The following is an 18,315-nucleotide window of genomic DNA, read 5'->3' on the forward strand; positions in this document are numbered from 1 at the left end:
GGGTTTGACGGCATATTCAACTTGATCTTGAAGAGACTCAGCATGAAAGTGCAGTCTCTTCTAACCGCTATCTTCAACAGATGTTTGGAACTGCACTACTTTCCAAACATCTGGAAAGTAGCAAAAATCATACCAATCCGCAAACCCGGTAAGGATCCAACATTGTCTTCAAGCTACAGACCAATCAGCCTCCTTTCAGCGCTGAGCAAATTGTTCGAGAAACTCATTCTCAATCGTTTGCTCAAGTTTGTGGAGGAAAGCAACATTCTCCTTCCGGAACAGTTTGGATTCAGAAAGGGGCACTCTACCAATCATCAGCTAGTACGGGTGATGAATAACATCCGAAGTAACAAAGCTGTATCCAAGTCCACAGCCATGGCCTTGTTAGACGTTGAAAAGGCGTTTGACAATGTTTGGCATGACGGACTTGTGTACAAGCTTTGTAACTTCAACTTCCCATTACATCTGGTTAAAATCACCCGAAACTACCTCCAGCAAAGGTCGTTTAAGGTATCGTTGAATGGTTGTCTTTCAGACACGTTTTCCATCCCAGCAGGAGTCCCGCAAGGCAGTCTGCTGGGCCCCTTGCTTTACAGCATTTACACTTCCGACATTCCTCCCCTCGGTGACGGTTGCGTGTTTTTCCTGTTCGCAGATGATACCGCAATAGCCGTCAAAGGAAGGATGCCTCGCGAAATAACGAACAAACTTCAACGATGCCTTAACGCCTTTGCTGATTATGCCACCATGTGGAAAATCAAAATCAATGCCTCCAAAACACAAGCGATCATGTTCCTCCATCGGCAATCGCCCAAACTGAAACCGGCTCCATCTTGTACTGTAATCATGGATGGCACAAGGGTTGAGTGGTCCGCCGAAGTAACCTATCTCGGGATGTTGTTTGATGAAAAGCTCCTCTTCCGTTCGCATGTAGAGAAAACAGTAGTCAAGTGTTCTGCCTTGGTTAGGTGTCTGTATCCGCTGATTTGCCGCAGATCTCGCCTCTCAAGGGTAAACAAACTGGCCGTCTACAAACAAATCATAGCACCTGCGATCCTCTACGCAGCTCCGGTGTGGGAATCATGTGCACAGACTCACAGGAACAAAATTCAGGTCGCACAAAATAGAGTGCTGAGGATGGTTCTTGATCGTCCTTTCGACACTAGAATAACAAATTTACACGAAGAGGCAGGAATTGCCAAAATAGATTCAAGAATTAACGAAATTAAGACTAAATTTGCAGAAAAATGTAATTTATCAGAACATGCTTTGATAAGCAACTTGTATATAGTAGGTTAGGTGCATATAGTAGTTGTAGGTTAGTTGTAGTTGTAAATAGTAGTTATAAGTAGTCTCCTTTTTCCAATTCAAATCAAACCAATCCCACCAAGGTGGTCATACTTTAAAATAGGCCTGATAGGACTAGTAACTGTAAATAATAATTAATATCTCAAATGAACTAAAGTTGAAAAGACGCATCTGTGTCACTTGAAAAAATTCATAAATGTAAACCACACAAACACAAGAAATAAAGATCATTTTAAGTCAGTAAAAAAAGTCACAGTGAATTTATCCTCATTCTGTATCAGCAAACGGTGAACGAAATAAAGACTGCGTAAGGCAATTTATTTCCGTAAAACTACTTTTTGAAAGCTGATCCGAAACTGGAAGAAGTCATTTCTCTTACGTTGAGAACCTTGTGGTGAGTATACTGGTTATGGTAGTGGTGACGACCCCATTGGTTTCTCACTACATAATCAGAAAGGTGCTGTCTCTGCCAACACGTTACAACTGATAAGCTAAACGTGAACAACTCTTCATCATAAAAATACAAATTTTAATTCTATCAATTGATATTATGTAAGAAGGGATCATCCGTCTCCCTCTCAGATAATATTTTGTAAGATTTTACAAGACTCTCCCTCCTCCCTTTTTGCTTATGCAATTAGTGTACGGCCCCTTACCGAAAATAGGTAATAATGGCCCTAAATCCATTTCCGAAATACATACCTGTTTTACGTGGCTCAAAATACCGGTATTTTCGGTAATAAGTCACAAACTTTAAAAAAGTTACAAAACATAAAACTGAAACTCTATTTTCCGTACCCAACTTTGATCTGTACCGACTAGTAAGTCGAACATAGCAAGCATAACATTTGATAACGGCACAAAAGCATTTGTAAACAAACTTTCTAAGGCCCTTTACACGCGAATCAAAGTACGCCCACGCAAACCAACAACATCTTCGGATAGGGGCAACTATCACCTGTCCGAAAGTGGTATTGGTTTGCGTGGGTTTACTTTGATTCGCGTGTAAAGGGTCTTAGAAAGTTAGTTTACAAATGCTTTTGTGCCGTTATCAAATGTTATGCCTGATAGGGCAGTAAGACTTAACCCACTGATCTATACCCAAAACGGGTTATAGTACTGGTCACATAAGTAACATGTTCATGGACACAGACACCTCTAATAGCGAGGCAAACGATTGCTTGAGTGTTCAATGCATATCCATATGGTCCTGAATAACAAGTGAAGAACGAGTGATTCAAGAAAATAACTTGTTGTTATTAATTCGATGAATTTGCAATAACATGCCATAAATACCTTTTTTCTAATAGAACTTTTTTTTTACATTTCAAAATAGTGTAATTCATAAGACTTCTATAACGCATATTTTTGTATAGAAAATGGCAAAACACGCAACCAATCAACCTGACCCTATTAACTCATTTATGAATTGGTTCTAACCAAACTTTCACGACTTTGTAGTACAAAGTTGAAAAAGAAGTTGATATTGTGTCCTGGTTTGCCACGTTCTCACCTATATGCTGTTAAAATAGGGAAAAATAAAGTTACACCCTTGCAAGGAATGCACTAAAACATGTAGTTGTACATTGTTTAAATTTGTCCAGAACATTATTAGCTTGAACAGTTATTATATAAAAAGTTAAACATTTAAATAAATGTAGAATGGGTACCATAGAAAACGGTCTACATCTTCAAAACAATTAGAGATTAAAAATTTGTATTTTCAACAAAGTATCCTTCTATCTTTTTAGGGAAAAAAGTTAGGGTTTTAACTTTTTTCATAGTAGGCCATGAAACATTCTTCATATTGTAGGATTGTGGGCAAAAGCATCGTGAACAATTCCTCTGAAGACACTTATTTTCATGAATAAGCAATTCAATTAAGTTCATAATTTTGACTTCTCCGACCACTGTGCACTCCGTCCCCCTTAATCATTCGTCGGCCCCCGTCAGCACACAGCGTCGACCGAGACACCATGTTACCCTCCGAAAACGTTACCACTGCCCGTATGGTAGGAATAAATTGCTTTGTAAAATGTAATAGATCCTAAAACAGCAAAAAAAGGTTATCTTCCATTTAATTCCACTTAATTAATTTTGGTATCCATGACAGATACGTATTTCGACTAAAATGTGCAGTCTTCATCAGTGTCATAGTTTTTGAAAAGTTCTTTAGTGGGAATGACACTGATGAAGACTGCACATTGTAGTCGAAATACGTATCTGTCATGGATACCAAAATTAATTAAGTGGAATTAAATGGAAGATAACCTTTTTTGCTGTTTTATTTAAGCATTCCGCTAACAACCCAATTTCATTACTTCATAATAGATCCTATTATTTATAAGGTCATCCCGATCCGAATACTCCCCCAGGGTATCAAAACCCTGAGAGCTATCAACAATACAGGAATCCAGCGAATAGGTGGGTGGTACCGCAATTTCTCATTTGTTCTGCAATTGAGCTGATTTTTTGCATGTGATTAGCGTTAACAATAAACTTGTCACTTACAGAAAATTAGCTTGATTGGCATGCAACAATTGTCATGATAAATTCTCTCTGCAACATAGCTTGATCGGAACAACCTAGCAGAAAACACACGTCGTAGATGATACAAGTAAATCAATGGGGAAATTTTTGTATGTCATTCCACCGTTCCAAACAAGCTATGTCATGAGCTGCGGTTGTTCTAGACAAACTTTCAAACAATTTTATTTTTGGTGCTTTCTTATCACCCATTATTATTTGGCTCGTATGTCGTATGTATGTAGTCATCATAAAGACATTTTTGATTCCCTACTCCCCCGTACTGAAAGCCCTGGGGCCCGGGAGTAAAAGAGGCTTACGGTACCCACCCCATGAATTGCAGTTGGTTAAGACCAGCAGCTCGGGGCTAGTCAAGTCCTCTTCAGGGACTCTGTTGTCTCCCGGGGTCAATTGCAGTTTCAAAAGTGAGCCCATGCTCAATGGTATGTGCATATCTTTAGACAGTTCCGAATGATAATTATTTAGGACTTATTTTTACAATAGATCTTAGAAAGGGTCGCAGTGATGAATATACACAACACGAAATAACACAAATGAATTTATAAGTCTATTTATATTAGTACAGATTTGAACTTTGGAAATCGATGGTGTTAAAAAATAGACTGAACAAATGAAAAGCTGTATGGTTATTACCTTCATTAAAGAGCTCACGATAAGCGTAGTAGCTACTCCGATACCGAACATCAGCACGTATGGCAGGAACTTCATCGATAATCCTTGGCGCTTCTTCAATAGGGCCGTCAGGAAGGATAGCTTGCTATCCGAATATGGTGGATACCGAGAGCTGCAAAGAATGGAGTATTTAAGTAACACTAATCACATCATTTTGGCAAATAGTGGAGCTCTTACGAGGCCAGCTTCTCGCCTATCGGATTGAAGTCCTTTGCCAAGCACGACTTTCTGTGGACGAACGTATCGAACGAGTACTTTCCGTGATAGGCACCCATTCCACTTGGTCCAACACCTCCGAACGGTAGTGTTTCAACTGTTGTTTGAGTCGAAAAAGTAAAAGGGTTAGTAAATAGCTTCAGCAAAAATTCTGTTAAATCGAAATTGTTATTTTTTTTAAACCAGACGCCAATTAGAAACAAACAGTACTACGATACTATAACTATTTAAGATTAGTTCCAACCTGACATGTGTACCAAGGTATCGTTGATACAGATTCCACCGCACGAGGTGTTAGAAATTATTGTTTTTGTGTCAGTTTTGTTGTTGCTAAAGATGTACATCGACAGTGCCTTTTCTCTGGCAGGTGTTCGAAGGAGAGACTTTTGTTAGTGTTGATTGAATAAATTTGAAATTTAAACATTCATAAGTGTGGTGAGTGGTGAAGTTGTAGATGAATACTACGGCAACTATCAATCATAGTATATGTATAATGCAAAAACTATGGATGAATGACACACAACCAGAATTGCAGTGTAATGTAATGGTCTTCGAATCAAAAATTAGAAATGTAGGGATAATGGTATCAACACCGAAAACCATAGGAAGAATAGTGAACAACGAATCAAACCTGCAAAATGCATCATCGTGTCGTTAACGCAAACTCCACCGCTTACGGTATTCTGTATGATAGTGTCTCTATCGACATTAACCTGGCTGAAGATGTACATGACCAAGGGTTTGTCTCTAGCAGAGTAAACAACAAGTTATTACATTCCGAACTTATATCGTCTAGCATAGTATTTCTAACGTGGAATAATGAAAACGCTGGGTTTCGATAAACGATACTAATTTGGTATCATCAAGTTATTGTGATCGTTCAAGAAAGGACTACAAAGTTAATCAATTTTAGCTGAGTTATTTGACGTCTGAAAATTGCTATTGCAATACTTTAGTAGTCTAGAATGTGAAGGAAATTGAATATTTATTATGATAAAAAGTATACCAAGTATCATGTTGTTGGCAGATACCTGTTGAGCTAATTCCAAATTCGTGATTATTTCACATTCTAGACCACTTTGCTATAGAAGTTGTTAATGTTTTTTAGGAAAACCTCTAACCTGCACAGTGCATCATAGTGTCGTTGATACAGACTCCACCACTAGAAGTATTAGCAACCAGTGCTTTTTGATCCGTACTATTTTTACTAAAGATGTACAGAGCTAAGGGTTTATTTCTACCAAGGTTATAAGGAAGAAAGCATAAAGATAAGGGTTAACTCTACAGAAAGATACCAGTACCAAGTGTTTTAAAAGATAGAATATACAATAGGATGATGATGAAACGAAACAGATACTGCACGTCCCCATGAGTGGTCAGTTCTTTAAATTATGCAAAAATTCCTCACAAAGAAGGCAACACAAATTTGTTAAACGATATTTCCAGAAACCGTCATGGACAAATTTCAACATCATATCCATCAATTGTTCCAGCACCAGTAAGGCATATGATAAATACTCATCAATTGCGTTCCTACAAGAACACTCAACCAAACCAAACCATCTCCCGTCACCAAGTGTATTTTGAACAACCGAACGGAATGATTGCTGGAAGCATCTTACCGGCGTACTGCATGATGGTATCATTGAGGCACATACTACCCGACCTCGTACCATGAATGAAGAGATCTTGGAGTTTTTTGTCTTGCGTGAAGATGTACATGACAAGAGCGGGTGATCTGACAATTTTGAACACATCGAAACCAATTGTTGATGGACGCATTTTGTGTTGGTGGATGGAATGATACGTAGAAAATAACAAAACAAATACCAATGAATCGAATAAATCAAATACTACCATATCGTTTGATATAATGTGGCAATGCTTTGTTTCCGACGATACAAAAGCACCAGATTGATTGATGCGTGCATCGGAATATGGTCGACATATAACTGGATTATCGGATAATTACCTCGAATTGATAAAATGGATGGCATCGTACGCATTATCAACATTGATGATGGGTAAAATAGGACCAAAAATTTCATCCTGCATTACGGGGTCATCCGGGTTGACATCGACGAGAATCGTTGGAGCTATATATTTCTCCTGGGAGTCTGTTTCTCCACCAATTGCTACATTTGCTCCCTTGATCATGGCACTCAAACGTCTAATGAAAAGTTAGTATTAATTAGTAAGACAGAGACAGCGATGGCGCCAGATGGCTACTCACTGAAAATGTGACTGGTTGACGATTCGACACAGATCAGGACTGTCCTTTGGATTTGCACCATACCATTCTTTCAGAATGTTTTTAGCCTCTTCCAGGAATTGCTTCTGAACCTGTTTCGTACATAGCAAGTAGTCCGGGGCAATACAGGTCTGCCCGGCATTGATGAACTTGCCCCACAGAATTCGTTTCGTCGCGATTGGAATGTCCGCTGTGCTGTCGATATAGCAGGGACTTTTGCCACCCAACTCCAAGGTGCATGGTGTCAGATTTTCATTGCATGCCTGATGCACGATCCTTCCTACTCGACCGGAACCGGTGTAGAAAACGTAGTCAAACTTCTGTCTCAACAGCTCCGACGTTTCTTTTGCGCCGCCTTCTAGCACACGAAAGCATTCCTATATATCGAAGAGATAGAAGCATTATAAGAAATTGCAATATTTATCACTCGATCAGTTAACGTGTGTGTTGATGTGGGAAAAAGTGAAAGAGATTGCTCGCAATGTTGTAAACGTAATTGCAGACATGAAGCGTTATGCAATCCATTATTGGTGCTCGACTAGCGACTTGCTGGGTTACTTGGTCGGTGGAACTGCAGCATGGGTGATACTGCAGTCAGTTACGGGTATAATCAGGTTTCTAAAACGCAATGTTTCAATCGAGGGAATTACGTTACGAGGTAGTTCTGAGCTATTGAAGTGGAAATGTGGAGACTGCCTATTTTAGCAATAGGTTACGTTACTCTACAAGTTTGCAACTTGTTGATGGAATTTGGACGAGTCCATGAATTCCGGTTTGGCACTATTGGAAAATTCTAAATGTCAAACAATCATCGTTACGGGAAATTTCAATATCGACATTGAAAAGAAGAGAATATCGAATTTATGAAGAATTTATGCAATTTATGAATCTCATATCGGACTCCAAACAGTCGACCACCTGGGACCACTATTACGAACTTTTCGTACCACTGCCCCTTGCTCGCCTTGTTTCATTTACTTTCTTTCATAGTCGCTGATGATGCAGCGGCCGTAGGATACTATCATTTTGAACTGGATGTTTAAGTATCATTATCCAAAAACAACACCATCTTGCCATACCGTTCTTTCCAGAACTCCTCTTCAGGGCCACCATAAATTTCAAAGAAAGTGTTATCCAAAGACAGAGTTAACCTAAATGTAAACATAATTTCACATGAACTGAAAAAGAATGACATTAGAAATACATGAGACAATAGATTCTACACACCGAAAAAACTATGATAATTACGAAAAACCTTATAGGAATCTTGCATGAAATGTTGTTTTACTCAAAATAGTTTACATTTAGTAATGTAGTCCTACGTCAACAGTTCATACAACCCTATAGGGCTGTCCTTTGTAGTTTTTCTTTTAATTTTGAGTTATTCTTGGCATTTTAATAAATGATTCCATAATTTATCATTCAGCATTTACAGTCCTAAAGCTGAAATAAACCCCCGAAATAGTTATGAAAAAGCCATTGAAAATGCAAATGAAAGTGAACTCCACACTTAGATTTTTTACCGAGATTGGCACCACCGAGTAGCATGGCAATATCAGTGAAAAACTTGCCGAGAATTTTACTGAGATTCCAGCTAACAAACGGAAATTTTGCCGAGAGCTCAGTAAAAATAAATGCCAAGCTGGTCGCCGATGCCAATCTCGGCATAAAATAAAACTTAGTATGTGGTGAGTTTGACCCCACCGGTTCGATTTTTACAATTCTCTCTAGTTTATTAGCACCATTTGGGAGCAGTGCTGCTGATTAGTAGTTCAATTGAAAATAATTGTCGTACAATGTCGACGTCAGCAATGTATTCTTTGATTTACATAGTAGCGCCGGTGGTATAGTGGAAAGTGTGGCTGCATCTCACTGAAACCTGGGTTCAATGCCAGTCGGCGCCGTCGGGATTTTCTGTGGCATAAAATCTCTGATCACGGAAGTAAAACCGTTGCTTCTCGGTCCATGAGTTGATTGGCCGATAGTTTTTTTTTTGTCTTTATTAGAGAGATTTTTAGCCGTTGGCTAGTTCATCTCTATGAAATAGAGGGTCCCAGAGGGGAGGTTCACGAAGATCTAGAAGAAAATACCTCACAGTATTGCTTCATGAAATTGTTCAAGTGGTAGAAAATGCTATTTTAAACTGTATTTCAATACTGTGATAAATTCACGAACGCATAGGTTGTATCTCGCCGATGTTTCAATGGATTTATAAAATGTTAAATGTGTTGCAAAGTAAATTTTGTGGACTTTAAGATAAAACCATTCACAAAATTGGTAGGTGACTGATCTTTTGTCGGGAGAGGTTATTGTAAAAATGCGCCATGAAATGGGATATTTTGAAGTAAGAGATATTTATACCTCGGGATCCTTATCATATACGATCTTCCATCCTTCAGTAAAGTCGTTTAGATCTTTAAAAATATGGATTACAGAATCAACACACTAGATGCCACTAATACGTTTTAGACAAGTGGTACTCATCCCCTTTTTTAAATGGCTGTATCGTTGTTGGATGGTCATATTTTAAGTTGAGTTTTGTGTTTTTCCCCATTTGTTGCATCATAGAGATCCAAGTACCACTTTGGCTATCACTGTTTTAGACCAGCACCCTTCCAGATCCAGTGTTATCACGAAACAATTTTAAAAAGAAATCAACCGGGAAGCGGTTGTATAGTATGTGTCTGACACATAAAACCTGTAAATATTGCTTTCAGAGCGTCACAATCAGCGATTTTACGATTCATGAGCACTCACGAATCGTAAAATCACAAATTGTGACGCTCTGAATGCGAAATTGACCGGTTTTATGAGTCAAATACATACTTTAAAACCGCTACTTGTAACTTACAAGTACAACATATCATTATAATGTCTAATGATTTCATAATTCCGACAAAAAAAACATTTTTATGCCAACTGCCTCGAGCAAGCCACGAGTAATCGGCCCTCGTTCCACTAACACGAACTTTAAGAAAACTTTGTCAAACAAAAATTGAACTTCGGCTCCGTAAAGCTAATGTGAATGAGCCTTGGTAAATAAGCGAATTAGAAAAAAATGTGTTAAACACATACTTCCAACTTCTTTTTGTAACTTATAAGTGTAAAATCATTCCTCGTCGAACGTTCGACAGAGCAAGTTTGCTTATACCCCGTTCACATTACAGTGTATATCACGTGATATACGCTGTCTTGCAATGAGCACTCATACATCTAGTTTTCAATGGAAATCCTATGTATGAGTGCTCATTGCAAGACAGCCTATATTACGTGATATAGGCTGTAATGTGAACGGGGTATTACGCTACTCTCCCGCCGCCGCAAAAGTGTTTTTCGGAAAAAAGTGAATTTTTTTTTTCTCTCCCCGATCGGAGTTTTTTTTATACACCTTCTGGTGTGCAGTGCCACAGGCGGACATAAACGTTCCCCGGAGGAAGCAACCATCTCAGCCGAGTCTGAAGATTGGATTGTCCAACGGTCCATCAACCACCACCTAGACATCGCATCATACGATTCATACGGCATCAAAAGGTCATACACCGTATACACCGTACAACGAAGCAGCAGAACTGCAGATACGGTCTATCCAGACCGGACGGTTCCCTTTGTGCTAAGCCACGTGCTGCAACAATAGAGCTATCATCTCTGCTTCACCGCACAGTGGAGTTTGTAAACGCGCCATCCCGGCATATAGAGATAAGTTAATTTTTTTCTCAGCCTATTTCTTTTTTTTGTAAATATTTTTTTTTTTGTTTGTTTGGTTTTTGATTTGCTAATATTAAGTAATCCCCCTGCAGCGTTGAATTTCCTTTCTTACAAATTATTATTTTTATTATTATCATTCTCATATCATTATCTTATTTAGTTTTTTTTGCACATATTTTATTTTATTTTTATTTTTTTTTTTAACACTGAGCAATTCACTCACAGTGTTGACTTCCTTTTCTTGTTGTTTCCTTTCCAATTTCAATCCATATATTTGAAATTTGTGGAAAATATAAACATTTAATAGCTAAGATTGCAACCAATTCCGTTGCGGTGGTATCTTAAGTCACCGCAATGGATGATACAAATAAAGGCGGGGGTCTGTTGCTTGACATCTCTGATGATGAGTCAATAAAGTCTCCCTCATTTGAAAATCTTGATAGCTCTGAGGAAATGGATACCCTCGAAGAGCACCTTGATCAAACTATCCCCTATCCAAAAGTGAAATCTCTACCACAACCCCCTTCTCCTCCATCGCCGCCTTGTCCACCATCGCCGCCTTGTCCTTCTGTGCCCCCTACTCCACTCCTTCCCCCGAAAATATCAGCGACCCCCCGCCACAAGGCTTACCCTGATGACTCGAAAGGTCCGTGGGTTGTTTTCTTCCGGCCCAAACAAAAACCTTTGAATATTTCTCGGATTTCGAAGGATCTGACAAAACATTTTTCGGCCGTAACCGATATCTTTAAGGTGACGCCAAACAAACTGCGCGTTACCGTTGATAACCTGAAACAGGCAAACCGAATTGTTGCCTGTGAGCTTTTTTCGATCGAATATCGAGTCTACGTCCCCAGTTGTGACGTAGAAATTGAAGGAGTGGTCACCGATTCGAGTCTGACTTGTGAGGATTTCCTGCAAGTCGAATCTTTCGGCATTTTCAAAAACCGTGCCCTCCCGAAAGTCAAGATACTGGACTGCATTCAACTGCAGTCAGTGTCGCACATAGGCACAAACAAAAAGTATACCCTCTCAGATTCGTTTCGTGTGACCTTTTCAGGATCGGCATTACCTGACTACGTCACAATTGGGAAGGTTCGACTACCTGTACGCTTGTTTGTACCGAGGGTAATGAATTGCTTGAAATGCAAACAACTAGGTCACACCGCGGACTTTTGTTCCAACAAACCGCGGTGCGATCAATGTGGGGAGGAGCATACGGAGGGTCCTTGTCATGCTACACCAAAATGCGTTTACTGTAAGGATGCTCCGCATGCTCTGAGTGATTGCCCGAAGTACAAACAGCAGGGAGAAAAACTAAAGCGGTCCTTGCAAGCTCGCTCTAAGCGCTCGTTAGCAGAAATTTTGAAAACGACCGCTTCATCTTCCCAAACCACCCCAAAAAGCAACAACACATTCCACCTCCTGCCAGATGATGATCAGGGCTCTGACTCAGAGGTTGGTGAGAGTAGTCCTTTTGTCTTTAACGGCAACACGAGGAAGCGGTCCAAAACAAACGTCACCCAAAAACCTCGTAAGGCCTCTCGTACGGACTTTCAACCTACCTTGACAAATTTAAGAGGTAGCGGAAATGTAGCAGATATCCCAGTTTTTCAGCCAGAAAAACAGCTGAATAATCAGCAAGAACATGATGCCATGTTCACGTTTTCTGGAATTGTGGAGAGCATCTTCAATATATTCAACGTCTCTGACTCAACTAGGAACATTATTAATTTAGTGCTTCCATTTGTGAAAACTCTTTTGAAGCAACTAGCTTCTAGGTGGTCCTTCCTTGCATCGATCATATCTTTTGATGGATAATTTTCCGAATGAGGTCGGAGATATGATCTCTCTTCTTCAGTGGAACTGTAGAAGTCTTATACCGAAACTTGACGCATTCAAATTTTTAGTTCACAACTCACTTTGTGACGTATTTGCTCTTTGTGAAACATGGCTTTCTTCAGACACCGATCTCCCTTTCCACGATTTTAACATTATTCGCCTTGATCGAGCAGATTCGTATGGAGGGGTGCTTCTAGGGATTAATAAGCTCCATTCCTTTTATAGAATCGATCTGCCTTCCGTGACAGGCATTGAAGTTGTCGCGTGTCAGGTAAATATTCGAGGTAAAAGCCTCAGTATTGCCTCAGTATATTTTCCTCCGAGAACTGCGATTTCTCGCCAAGGTCTCTCAGATATCTGCTCAGTTTTATCTGAGCCTCGGTTGATCTTAGGAGATTTTAACTCTCACGGTACAGGCTGGGGGGAACTGTACGACGACAACCGCTCAACCTTGATATACGACATGTGCGACATCTTCAAAATGACAATTCTGAACACCGGGGAAGCAACACGAGTAGCCAAACCTCCAGCAAGAGTAAGCAGATAAGACCTCTCACTTTGTTCGAGTTCACTATCGTTAGATTGCTCGTGGAAAGTAATCCAAGATCCCTACGGTAGTGATCATCTGCCAATCAAAATTTCTATTACCAATGGTTCATCTTCCACTCGCTCGGTTGACATCGCGTACGACCTCACGAAAAACATCGACTGGAAAAAATTTGCGGCCACGGTTCTCGGTGGTATTGAATCGGTTGAGATACTCCCTCCGCTGGATGAGTACGTCTTTTTATCGCGACTTATCGTTGACTGCGCTCTTCAAGCACAGACGAAACGCGTTCCGGGTGTTTCCATTCGCAAACGACCTCTCACTCCGTGGTGGGATAAGGATTGCACCAACGCGAACAGCGAGAAGTCCGCCGCGTTTAAACGCTTCCGCAAACACGGTAAGGTCGGGGATTTCGAGCGGTACACCGACCTCGAGAAAACTTTCAAGGGCTTGATTAAAGCCAAGAAACGCGGTTACTGGCGTCGGTTCGTCGATGGTTTGTCGCGAGAGACTTCCATGAGAACACTCTGGAATGTCGGCAGGAGAATGCGAAACGCGTCATCACCGGTCAACGAAGACAAGGAGTACTCAGACAGTTGGATATTCAGCTTGGCGCGGAAAGTTTGTCCGGATTCGGTGCCGGTTCAAACCAACGTTCGTGATCGTCCGTCGGGTAATAACGAAATAGATTCTCCGTTTTCGATGGTGGAATTCTCACTTGCGCTCCTCTCATGTAACAACTCAGCTCCAGGAATGGATAGAATCAAGTTTAACTTGCTCAAAAATCTCCCAGACGTCGCGAAGAGACGCTTGTTGAACTTATTCAATCAATTTCTGGAGCACAACATTGTTCCGGATGACTGGAGGCAAGTAAGAGTTATCGCCATTCGAAAACCCGGTAAAACCGCGTCGGATTATAACTCGTACCGTCCCATCGCGATGCTGTCCTGTATACGGAAATTGTTGGAGAAAATGATTCTTTTTCGTCTAGACAAATGGGTCGAGTCGAATGGTTTACTTTCAGATACGCAATTTGGATTTCGGACAGGCAAGGGAACGAGCGACTGTCTTGCGTTGCTTTCAACTGAAATTCAACTGGCCTATGCGCAAAAACAGCAAATGGGTTCAGTTTTCTTGGACATTAAGGGGGCTTTTGATTCTGTTTGTATCGATGTCCTTTCGGATAAACTCCACGATAGTGGGCTTTCACCAATTATGAACAACTATTTGAGCAACTTGTTGTCTGAGAAATATATGAGCTTTTCTCATGGAAACTCGACAACTTCACGAATTAGTTACATGGGTCTCCCCCAGGGCTCATGTTTAAGCCCCCTTCTTTATAATTTTTATGTCAAAGACATTGATGGTTGTCTTGATGAAAATTGCTCGCTAAGGCAGCTTGCAGATGACGGCGTTGTGTCCGTTATAGGGCCAAGTGCACCGGACCTGCAAGGACCATTGCAAGATACCTTAGACAACTTGTCTACTTGGGCTTTGAAGCTGGGTATCGAATTCTCTCCGGAGAAAACTGAGTTGGTTGTTTTTTCTAGGAAGCACCATCCTGCACAGTTACAGCTTCAGCTAATGGGTAAAACAATCACTCAAAGTATTTCTTTTAAGTATTTAGGTGTCTGGTTCGATTCCAAATGCACATGGGGAAAACATATTGCGTATCTGAAACAAAAATGCCAGCAAAGAATTAATTTTCTTCGTACAATTACTGGAACTTGGTGGGGAGCACACCCGGAAGATCTGATCAGGTTGTATCGAACAACCATCTTGTCGGTTCTAGAGTACGGTAGCTTCTGTTTTCAATCCGCGGCGAAAACACATATCCTGAAGCTGCAACGGGTTCAATACCGTTGCCTCCGAATCGCGCTTGGCTGTATGCACTCGACGCATACGATGAGCCTCGAAGTACTCGCGGGTGTTCTCCCACTGACAGATCGTTTCGCGGAACTGTCCTTCCGGTTTCTTATCCGCTGTGAAGTAATGAACCCATTGGTAATAGAAAATTTTGAGAAGCTACTCGACAGAAATCCTCAAACAAGATTCATGAGTTTGTACTATGAGTACATGACGCTGGAGGCTGGTCCTTCTTCATTAATCTCCAATCGTGATTGCTTTCAAGCCTTCTATAGTTCCTCTGTAAATTTTGATCTGACCATGATGCAAGAAATCCATGGAATACCAGATCACCATCGGTCGATGGTTTTTCCCTCAATTTTTGCAATCAAGTACCACCATGTAAGTAACGATAAAAGATTTTTCACAGATGGGTCAACCATAAATGCTTCCACTGGATTTGGTGTATTTAATCAATTTCATAGCGCCTCTTATAAACTGCAGAAACCATGCTCAGTATACGTTGCGGAACTCGCAGCTATATTTTACGCAGTAGAGCGAATTGCCTCACTACCGTCTGACCATTATTTTATTTTTACGGATAGTCTTAGCTCATTGGAGGCTATTCGTTCAATGAGGCCGATGAAGTACTCCTCGTATTTCCTGCCTGAAATACGATCTAAACTGAGTGCTTTATCTAACTGCTCCTATACTATCACCTTAGCTTGGGTCCCATCTCATTGCTCAATTCCGGGTAATGAGAAAGCGGACTCATTGGCTAAGGTGGGCGCTATGGAAGGCGATATTTTTGAGCGACAAATCGCCTTCAACGAATTTTTCTCCATTGCTCGTCAGCAAGTCCTCATCAGTTGGCAACAAAAATGGAATGATGGTGAATTGGGAAGATGGTTACATTCTATTCTCCCACAGGTGTCGAACAAGCCATGGTTCAAAGGGTTGGACATGAGCCGCGACTTTATACGCGTTATATCAAGGCTTATGTCCAATCACTGCTCGTTAGACTCGCATTTCTATCGAATTGGGCTCTCAGGCAGCAATTTATGTACGTGTGGCAGTGGTTATCACGATATCGAGCACGTTGTTTGGTCATGTACCTTACACCGTGTTGCCAGATCTGAGTTATCCATATCCCTCAGGGCCCGAGGAAAACAACCCGCGATACCCGTTAGAGATGTCTTGGCGAGCCGAGACCTCGACTATTTGAATTTAATTTATGTGTTTTTAAAACGGATAGATTTGAGGATTTAGTAGTTAGTGTCATCTTGTGTTCTCCCAAGTTGTTAGTTGCCCATCGGTGTACCCCCATGTTTGTCTTTTTCATCAGAGAGATCAAGAGCACATTGCTCTCCAAACCTTGTGTTCACAATCCCTACCCTGCCATCCATTTGTTACAATTTGTTACCCCTAACCTCGAGATAGCCGCGAGTAATCGGCCTCCGCTTTACTAACGTTAGTTTTAAGTAATTTTGTTATTTAAACAATGAATATCGGCTCCGCAAAGCTACAGCAAATGAGCCTGGAAAAATAAACGAATTATAAAAAAAAAAAAAAAAGTGTAAAATATCATCATAATATTTATGTAACGATTTAATAAAACCGACAATCTTTTTTATTTATAGCAACTGAATATTAGCAACATTAGATTTTGGGTTGTTGAGATATCCGAAAAACTGAGCACAATTACAGAACCAATAAATCTCCCTATAAATAACGTACAGAAGGTGATCCTGACCAGCGAATTGGTATGAGAAACGGCTTCCAAAAATCATTTCCTTCGCTACTCAAGCAAATCAACCAAAATGAAAGCAATTAATCTGATCCAGCGAATATCCGACAAGTAACGACTTAATGCGTAGCAATCAATTTTCTGCTTCATTCCCAAAAGGTCTTCCCACCACGCACTGCGCTGTTTTAAAGATCAAAAATGCAATCACTAACCGAATCGAGATACTTTGGAATCGTCTCGGCAATAAACTTGGATGTCGCTGGTGCCACTTCACTCGGTTTGATGAGAACACAATTTCCCGCTGCTATTGCGGCTGCCACCGGGACCAGGGTCAACTGCAAAGGGTAATTCCATGCGCCAATCACCAGCACCACTCCGTACGGGTCCTTGTAGATGTACACTCCATCCATGATGTTGACCATCGTTTTCCCGGGTTTTTCCGGTTTTACCCATTCCCGAAAGTTATAAATGGTATTGCGAATGTCATTGATGAGGAAATCGATCTCCAAAACGTGTGCCTCCTGTTTGTGTTTTCGCAAGTCGGCTGCAAGTACGTTCACCATTTCTGCCGAGTTCTCCTCATACATGCGCAGCATGTTTTTAAGCTGCTTCTCCCTGCGAGTGGAGGAACGAAGGAAAAATAATTAATGCACACGCCATTACAGCGTAATGGGTTCTCCCATCGAAGGGATCATTAGGCCAAAAGGCATTATAAAACGCAAGCTGAGTATGTAAATTTTGAATGAAACAGCAGACGAGTGAATTCAAATTTAAACCGGCTGGACGTGTGTTTAAATCCCAGCTTTGTTTTTAATTGCTGTTGCTTTTTATCATTTAAGAACACGATTTTTTTCCCCCAACAATTAAAAGAGAATCTCGGACAGACTTACCTGAACTCGACATTGCGCGTCTTTCCACTAGCGAAGGTCGTGTGAAGTTGTTGTACCACCTTTATTCCGGGAAGAGACGTTATGATATTAATAAGTTCTGTTCTTGGCTGTATATTATCCTACTTACGTCTGCATAGCTCATTTTGCCGTCTTGTTTTTTTCCTGTAACGAAAGAGATAAATGGTTTGTTCGTTATGAAATCGAAAGCAGAATAAGTGTATCAGATTGAATCAAAGTGTGTTTCGTTCACGATTTCCAGAGCCTGTGGTTTGAGGGCATAGCTATCGTCCATCAATGCTACGTAAAGGAGTGTGCGTTTGATTAGTATTGTCGCATTAATGGCCCTCCGCTCAAACAACAGCAAACAAAGCAAGCAAGCAAACTGCTGTTCAATTTTCACACTGCCGTACTCTAGCGGAACAATCAATATATACTCTTCAGAACTTTCTCTAGCTAATAAATTAGCGCATTAAAAAGCTTCATGTCGATTTAGGTATAGCATTTGCTCCCAACTCTGAAGTATAACAGTTTTTTTTTGGTTCATGTAAGTTGATCATCGAATGTAGTTGGTATTGAGGTTTACATGCAGGATTGTTACCACTAACTTCGCTTTAAAAAATGTTTCGAAATTTTTGAATTATTGAATGCTCTAATGATATGTTGTACTTGCAAGTTACAATAAGAGGTTGAAAAGTATGTGTTGGACAAAGGAAATGACGCTTTCAGAGATTCATAATACGTGATTTTA

At 40.5% G+C, this 18,315-nt stretch overlaps 1 protein-coding gene across 6 annotated transcripts in view; it reads right to left on the bottom strand.

Annotated features, from left to right (window-relative positions):
* Positions 1-18,315, bottom strand: part of LOC135705141 (aldehyde dehydrogenase family 3 member B1-like) — an 82,369-nt gene that overhangs the window by 10,864 nt on the left and 53,190 nt on the right. For 3 of the 6 annotated variants that reach the window (XM_065226721.1, XM_065226727.1, XM_065226726.1), the window contains 8 exons: positions 17,695-17,729; positions 17,568-17,626; positions 16,890-17,292; positions 6,977-7,371; positions 6,716-6,913; positions 5,865-5,980; positions 4,705-4,840; positions 4,489-4,639 (listed from right to left, as the gene is read on the bottom strand). In XM_065226721.1, the coding sequence (XP_065082793.1) occupies positions 4,489-4,639; positions 4,705-4,840; positions 5,865-5,980; positions 6,716-6,913; positions 6,977-7,371; positions 16,890-17,292; positions 17,568-17,626; positions 17,695-17,729 (1,493 nt within the window). Of the gene's footprint in view, positions 1-4,488; positions 4,640-4,704; positions 4,841-4,987; positions 5,104-5,864; positions 5,981-6,365; positions 6,482-6,715; positions 6,914-6,976; positions 7,372-16,889; positions 17,293-17,567; positions 17,627-17,694; positions 17,730-18,315 lie in introns of those variants that run through there. The other 3 variants (XM_065226723.1, XM_065226722.1, XM_065226724.1) reach the window with 3 other exon arrangements.

This window comes from Ochlerotatus camptorhynchus, unplaced genomic scaffold (assembly GCF_037179485.1).
Source record: "Ochlerotatus camptorhynchus isolate MF236.1 unplaced genomic scaffold, CSIRO-AGI_Acam_v1.1 ptg000258l, whole genome shotgun sequence".
NCBI classification, from domain to species: Eukaryota; Metazoa; Arthropoda; class Insecta; order Diptera; family Culicidae; genus Ochlerotatus; species Ochlerotatus camptorhynchus.